Source organism: Poecilia reticulata, linkage group LG2 (assembly GCF_000633615.1).
Source record: "Poecilia reticulata strain Guanapo linkage group LG2, Guppy_female_1.0+MT, whole genome shotgun sequence".
In the NCBI taxonomy this organism is placed as follows: Eukaryota; Metazoa; Chordata; class Actinopteri; order Cyprinodontiformes; family Poeciliidae; genus Poecilia; species Poecilia reticulata.
This window is the reverse complement of record NC_024332.1, coordinates 18553-26923: the sequence shown is the minus strand read 5'-3', so window position 1 is coordinate 26923 and position 8371 is coordinate 18553. Positions and strand designations below refer to the sequence as shown.

The window sequence follows — 8371 nt, the reverse complement described above, 5'->3', positions numbered from 1 at the left end:
TGTTTAGTTTTTATTCAAGTACGTTTTTTGTTAATGGAGACTGAGAATCCATTTTATTTTTGTTTTTAGTTGTTTTGTTTATTTAGTTTCAGTTCCAGTGTTATGTGTTCTTTTGAAAAATAAAGTGTATATATCTATGGCAGGAAATTGCATGCATTATTAATCATTTCCATTAAATCGGTGTCAAAAAGTCTTGAAACAATATTATCATTTATCGCAATAATTTTTTAGATGATTAATCGCTCAGCAAAATTTGTTATCGTGACAGGCCTTGTTAACAGGAACCTTTGTTAAATATTCCACCCACCTGTTTATAGAGACTCCTCAGCTCTCTGTATTGCCACAGTGTATTCAACACCTGAGCAGCAGCCTTCACTACTTTCATTGAGTACCTGAAACACCGTAACACATAAAGAACCTTATTTTACTTTCAGTGTACGCCAAAAAGCCAATGCTAAAAGAAGCAAACATTAAATCAAGGAAATATATGTTTGAAACTTATGTGAGCAATGTATTCTACAGACATTCATCATGGAATTTTTTTAACTGAATGAATTTTTATCTCTGTTTTAATTTTCGCTTTTATCAAGTCAGATAATTTGACAAACATAAGAGTTGTTGCAGGATTTTATTCAGTCTGATCAGAAAAAACGTTAAAGAGTTTAACACAGCAGCTATATTTTATCATTCAAAACTGTTTTCATTAGATATATAACATCAGTCAGTGAATTAAAATATGTCAGAATAATATATGAATCAGAAAACAGTAGATATGATTCAGGAAGACTGTTAGTTTTTTCTCTAAGCTCCACTCTCTCCGGAACATTAGCTGGAGATGGGCACCAGCAACCATCCTGACCACTAGGGACATGGATGGATGGATGGATGGATGGATGGATGGATGGATGGATGGATGGATTATCAGGACTGTAGTTCCCTCTATGGCCACCAGAGGGAGGAAATATCCCGCTCTGAATATAGAAGTGAATTTCTAGAGCTTCAGCTGGTTTCTGACTTCTGTTATGAGGACCCAAATTTTGGTTCTCATGTGTGGAAGAGGCTAAGTTGATCAAGTTTCTATGTTTCTCATTATAAATATTAATATTATTGTGATCAGGCACACTGTGCTACATGTTTTAGAGGTTTCCCTGCTTTAATGTGCCTGATTTATCTGATTTCAGTTCAACAGTGGCCTGTTAATCAGTCATCAATTGAAATCAGTTGGACTGAAGCAAGGAAATACCTAAAACATGCAGGGCAGTTTGCCTTGAGAACCAAAGTTGGGAAACACTGGTCGAATGGACTGACAGCTGATTTAATATATAGATGTGTTATTTACATACAGATAACACATCAATATAATAAATTAAATAAATAACTGATTTGTACACCAATATGCTGAGCTTCATGTTTAGGGACAGGAGAATATTTTTAAAATGTTTATTTTTTCTGTAAAACAGAATAATTATGATAATCAGAGCCCAATTATATAATTTATATCACATCCCAAGAAAATTACGCACTCATGCTTTCTGATGGAATAATAAACCACCGAACTAAATGTACTTACAGGAGAATTTGATTCCTTGTGTTTTACTTTGAAAGAATCTAAAGGAAGTACTATTCCCATATCAGCTCTAGCTTCACTATGGTTGTATTTACACATGGAGTCCACTAGGGGGCAGAAGGCTGCGTTAGCAGTTAGCTAGTTAACTGGTCTAGAAGTTACTGGATGATAAAAAGTATTTCCTCCTTTCTGGGTCTTTTTCTTCTGTCCAGATCATTTATTTATATTAATAAATCCAGTGGACATGCAGAGGAGATAATAATGTTCCTGTAAAGGTGATCACAGTCAAAAGACGTTTTTACTCCAACATCGAATCTTTGGAGGGAAAGAAAACTATAACTTATACACAGTAATGTTTCATTTTTAGATGTTATACCTCATTATTATTTTTTACCCTTAATTTTTGTACTAATCTGCAGTAATGAAAACTTTCCCCGTTTGCTTCTCAGGTTATAAATAAATGTTCAAACTGGTTGAACTGGTTCAAACTGGTGACAGAGACGCGTCTCTGTTAGACTGAAAGATGAAACTTTTTCTATTATCATGAAGTTTGTTTTCTTAAGGCTGCAGAGCCGACAGGCTGGAAAACCATCAGCTGTCGAGTTCAATCTGACCAATCTGTCCTGATCTGAACCAGAACCAGTAGAGAGCAAGTCAATCTCTAAAATTTCATATTTTAGAGATAGAGTTAAATGTGAGGCCGTCTGTGTGACAGATGAACCTCGACCCAAACTGAAGAATGAGGAAACATTCCTGCACAGCAGAAACATAAACATCTCACAGTAAACACCTTCAGTGATTAAAACCAGTTTGTAACTCAGCATGTTTTTAACTTTTTCATTGGAAACGTTTGAGACAAACCAGTTAAACAACTTAAAGCCTCAAGGGTAAAAGAGCCCAAAGCTTAAAGAACATTATGGTCAGGAATGAAAGAGGTTCAGGTGAGAATCAAAGTTTCCTTCAGTTCAACATTAAACAAGATTAAATAAATTCATAAAATCTGTATTTGATAACATGAACATATCAGATGGTCGTGTCAACATGTGGAGAAACTTCAACATTTCAAGGTTCTTGGTTCTGTTGGCTCAGATTAGAACAAGCAGAAAATATTATTAGTTTTATTGCTCTTGTGTTTCTGAGCAGAAATTTGCTGGTTGTTAAATTTCTTTATAGATAAAACTGAAAATCTTCATTAGTTTAATAAAATATTGATAAAAAATACTAAATATATTTAAAACATAAAGAACATTTAAACTGAAATGTGAATTTATTATTTTAAACATTAATTTCCAGGTATCGATGATCAGACAGGATTCCTGTCATTTCAACAGGTGAACACACCTCTGCTGTCAGAGGGGGCGGAGCCTCAGGTGGGTCCGGTTCAGATTCTGGAGGATCAGGTCCAGTTCTCCAGTTTGGCTCCGACTCGGTTTGTGTAACAGAAGGAGAAGCAAATATCTGATCAGGTGAATTTTAACTCCACTTTCTACTGGTTTCCAGTCCTGACTGGTCTTCTCTCTTTGAGCTGCTGGACAGAACCAGAACTGGGCCTGGGCCTGGTTCTGGTTCTGGTTCTGGTTCAGAGCTGCAGCTCCTGATTTCAACCAGAAACTCTGATTTTCTCTGAGTTTTCATCTGTAACCCAGACAACCAGCTGTTTGCTCCCAGTTTCATAGTTTAGTCAAACTGGTACCAGTAGGTTCTGAGTGTTTGTGGCCGGCTGAGATATCTGGGTTCTGGTTGGTGGATGGAAAATATTTCAATATGAAGTAAATAATTTATTGATCTGAGAGGATTTCTCTGGGCTTTTATCAGTAGAAAATCCAGATGGAATCAGTCAGTGGTGACAGAGGACAACTGATCACATTTCAATCAATTATTGATCAATAATAAGTGATTATGGTGACATAACAACACAGCGTCCCCTAGAGTATTTAAAACCATCCACAGCTGTTATTTAGACCTGGACTGAGTTAAAACATCAAACCATCAGAACCAATAAAAACTATTGGACCCGATTTACACATCCAGCAGGAAGTCGGCCATTTTGGATCAAATGTTTCATATTTTATTTCTTTACATTTTTTGACATTTTGACCTTACAAGTAAAAACTGAACTAAAAATCTTAGATTTGTTTGTGAAAGCTCAGATGTTTAAGYTTCTTTAATACCAAGAAAACCTTCCTCCACTCCGACCGTCGTTCTGTTTCTGAGTCTGTTTTTTAAATAATTTAGCAAATATCTGCTTAATTATTGGTTCGATCACAGTAATAATTTACTCTTAATAGTAAGTCTGTTTGTGTTTTATATTTTAATCCCTGAAATCTTTCACTGATATTTCCAGCCTTCATTTTCTCCTTTAGTCTGAACTTGTTTTAAATGAAACAAATCAAAGTTCCTGGTGAAGTAAAGAAATCTACTTGTTGTTAAATCTTTATCTATTTTTGGTTCAGTCTGTGTTTGTTCATATAATATAAATGAACTGAGTCTCTTTAGAATCACTGCAGCTTTTCCTCTTTGGGTTGGTGGCAGGATTTTGACCTTTGACCCAAATGGCTGCAGTGAGTCTTTTAGTTTCCAAGTAAAACTGCAGCAAACGTGTTAAGTTGTTGTTTTGCCATCTGGGAACCGAAGTTGGGCTTTTCAACCCAGAATAGCAGAAAACTGTTTCCGGAGGAGCTTTCTGCAGCTGATGCTGCCACCTGGTGGCAGGAGCAACACATTACAGTCAGATGGCAAAAAGCRAGAGGTGAAGATGTTTACATTTCAGCCTGAAGGTAGTCAGACTAACAGTCAGGAACGTTATTTATTGTAAAGAAAGATGTGATAAATGTATTTTTATATCACTGATGGTTTTAATAGTATGATCTGACATTGTAGCTTTCATGATTACATAAATACAGAATGTTTTTCTGGAGGGGTCTGTGCTTGTGTGTTTTAAATAAGTACTTTTAGGGTATTTATAGTTTCCATTCCAACTGTATAAAATAAACTATTCATGAAATAAAGTTTGAAATATAATGAATCTTCATGTTTTCCAGGTAAAAGATGGCGCAGCAGCAGGAAGTGGATTTCGGTAAGTGATGAGAAGCAGAACTGAAGAAACTTAAAGGAACAAACTGACCAATCACAGCCTGTGTTGCTGCCATGTGATGAAGCTCAGCCTCAGTGTSTTTATTGTTTTCATGCTTCCTGTTCAGTGAAGCTCTGGTGGAAACATTGTGAGTTTCTGTGAAACCTGAAGATAAAAACTGAACTAGATGGAAACTAAAAGGAACCAATGTGAAGAACAGGCCAGCAGCTCTGATACTTCAGGAATATTTACTATATAGACTAATTAATTTATCCAGGAATCACATCATTTATTACTAATTTATTATCTCAGACTTGCTGTGTCTTTTATTTCAACACTTGGTGACAGAGATGCTAAAGCTTAGAGATGGAGATGAAGAAAGAAAAGAGATGAAAATGTTAATCAGTCAATATTTTCATCACAATATTCACCAATAATATCATAATTTCTTGTTTTCTAAAATAGTGCAGCTCCATATTTAGAAGGTGTTTCTTTTATTGTTCTTCCTGCAGTGAGGATAGAAAGTGATGAACCAGAAGCTTCATTTGGTCTCATGTAGACAGAATCAGTGGTCGTCACTCAGATATGAGGCAGAAACACAACAACAGGTTTAGWYCTGAGGAGCTGATCAACAGACTCTGAATCTCTGGATGGAGCAACATGAATAGTTGATCTTCATCACGTTTTTCTCTCAGACATCAGTTTGAATTAATTATGTTTCTGATTTCTTCCTGCAGAGGAAAAACTTTTCAAGGTTCGCAGTGAGTTTGTGGAGAGAGTTTCTGAGGAAATCCTGAAGCGGCTCCTTGATGACCTTCTATCAGATGGGGTCATCACGCTTTCAGAGACGGAGGGTATACTTCAGAAGAACCAAACCAGAGAAGACAAGGTCCGCACCACCATCGATGCAGTGATGAAGAAAGGAAAGGAAGCCTGCAGATTGATGATCAAACGTCTTCACCACAGAGATCCCACTCTGTCCAATCAGCTGGGTTTGTCCTCTTTGTCTCCTGTTAAAGGTGAGATACACAGTTCATTAAAGCTGCTTTTACAGCCTCTACTGTCTTTTATTCAACTTTAAATAACAATTAAATCTGATCTTTTCAAATATTTTCTGAATTCAAAATGTGTCGCCACACAGAAAAGGTTGATGTGTGATGACACAATATGGATTCTCAGTTCAGCTTGTTGACAATTAAACTAAATGAAACTTGAATTGAATTTAAGACTGAATATGTCATTATAATTTGTTAAATTTTAGAAATTGATGGGTAAATATGGATTATATTTTTTGACACTGAATAATGATCAACAAAAAAGTTTGGAGCAATTTGTGAAGCCAATGGTGATAAAATAAATGCTTCTGTACATTTTTTAAATGATCAAACATTTTCTCTACATTTAAAAATAAATGTTTTGAAGTATCTGAGGCCAATTTTCCTCTGATGTTTGCAGTGATGGAGAACCTCCTGGTTCTGGTTCAGATGGACTCAAATAAACCCAGATATTACATTTTTTCTTGGAGAAATTAATTGCTGAGCCAAACATGATGACAAAGACTCAGATGAGCTGATTTGTTAAAAACTGAGCTGCGCTTAAGTAAATAAAAGATTGGAGTTCAAATACATGCTGAGAGTAGCCCACTATAAATATAAATACAATTTGGTTTCTATTTTCTTAAATATCAACCCCTTCTGAATGTAGGAAATGCAGTCAAAGATGTAAACCAGGAGCCATGCATGAACTTTATTTATTTTAAATCCAAATTCACACAACACCAAGCTAATATTATTTACTTTAGTCTTTCACATGTTGGTGCAAAGAGCAGCTCTGACTGAACTCTGACTCAGCTGCATCGTTTCTCTTTTTGTTGCTTCCTGATCTTCAGAGCGACAAACTAAAAACTGGAACATGGAATATATTTATATAACCACTGATGTAAATCTTCCCTAAAGGCCTGAGCATTTATACAATCATAGAAAGGTGGTCTGAGGTCTCAACAAGTTTAGTTCAGGACAGACGATTAATAAATTCAAAGCCAAAACTTTTACATAGAAAATCAGAGGATGAGTTTGAGCTACTGAGAATCTCTTCAGCTTTAGGTACAATAGAAGATTAGTAAAACTTTGATCTTGATGCTTTTTTTCAAATCTGATAGTTCACTGGACTCATTTTGATTGGGAATGCAATCTCAAATTAAACAGTTTGGTAAAACTCAAAGGTCAGAGGTCGCTCTGTGGGAAACATGTCTGAAACCTTCAACAAGAGAAAACCATGAAAGAGTTTTAATGAGCAAAACTGATTCTAATTATCTCTGTGCATTTTTTGTTACCTAACAGTTTTTTTAATCAGGTTTGAACTTTTTGTTCATTTATTTACTTTGTTTTTTTACCTTTTGCCTCACTGAGCTCAAGCCTGAGTTTTCACAGAATTACAAATTAAATCTCAAAATTTCTCCGTCCTCAAGGACTGAAGTTGGAATGATTTACTTGTTTAGATGAGAAAATATTATGAAATACTATTAAAAAACTTTTTTTTTTCCTTCGTTAAAGTTTATATTCAAAACTCCTCAGAGAATATCAAAAATAATTGTATTCCTTATGTTTAGCTAAAGTTTCTCCTGTTTTGTCTTTGTCTCTTTTTCTTCAGATTTTGATGTTCGGTGTCAGAGTGACCTTAAAACGTTTCTGAAGAAGAAGTTCCAGAGTCTTTCTGAAGGCGTCGCTGAACATGGAAATCAAACCTCCCTGATCCAGATCTACACAGAGCTCCACATTACAGAGGGGTTAACTAGAGAGGTCAACAAGGAACATGAGGTCAGACGGATTGAAACAGCATCCAGGAAACGAGAAACAATCAGAAGAGAAGACATCTTTAAAGCCCCACCTGGAAGAGATCAACCAATCAGAACAGTGATGACCATGGGAGTGGCTGGCATTGGGAAAACACTGTTAACACAGAAGTTCACTCTGGACTGGGCTGAAGGCAAAACCAACCAGAACATCCAGTTTATATTTCCATTCACCTTCAGAGAGCTGAATGTACTGAAAGAAGAAAAGTTCAGTTTGGTGGAACTGATTCATGAGCGCTTCACTAAAACCAAAGGAATCAGCAACTTTGAAGCGTTTCAGGTTCTGTTCATCTTTGATGGTCTGGATGAAAGTCGACTTGATCTGGATTTCCACAACACTAAACCATTAACTGACCCTGAAAAGTCCAGCTCACTGGATGTTCTGCTGACAAACCTCATCAGGGGGAAACTGCTTCCCTCTGCTCTCCTCTGGATAACCACACGACCTGCAGCAGCCAATCAGATCCCAGGTGACTGTGTTGGCATGGTAACAGAGGTCAGAGGGTTCACTGACCCCCAGAAGGAGGAATACTTCAGGAAGAGATTCAGAGATGATGAGGAGAAGGCCAGCAGGATCAACTCCCACATTCAGAAATCAAAAGGTCTCCACATCATGTGTCACATCCCAGTTTTCTGCTGGATCACTGCTAAAGTTCTGGAGGAAATGATGGAGACCAGAGAGGGAGGAGAGCTGCCCAAGACCCTGACTGAGATGTACATAGAGTTCCTGGAGGTTCAGCTCACAATCAAGGAGGAAAAGTATGATGGGAGAAAAAAGACAAAATCTATCTGGAGTCCAGAGAACAAGAAGCTGATTGAGTCTCTAGGAAGACTGGCTTTAGATCAGCTGCTGGAGGGAAACCTGACTTTCTATGACAAA

The 8371-nt window shown here is 36.6% G+C and overlaps 1 protein-coding gene across 1 annotated transcript; it reads left to right on the top strand.

Annotated features, from left to right (window-relative positions):
- Positions 1 to 4504: 4504 nt before the first annotated feature.
- On the top strand, positions 4505 to 8368 carry LOC108166948 (protein NLRC3-like; the record flags this gene model as incomplete). The annotated part of the gene is made up of 3 exons (XM_017308903.1): positions 4505 to 4643; positions 5378 to 5659; positions 7290 to 8368. Coding segments are annotated over exons 1-3 (1389 nt in total), but the record flags the coding sequence as incomplete, so codon positions are not given.
- Between the last annotated feature and the right edge of the window lie 3 nt (positions 8369 to 8371).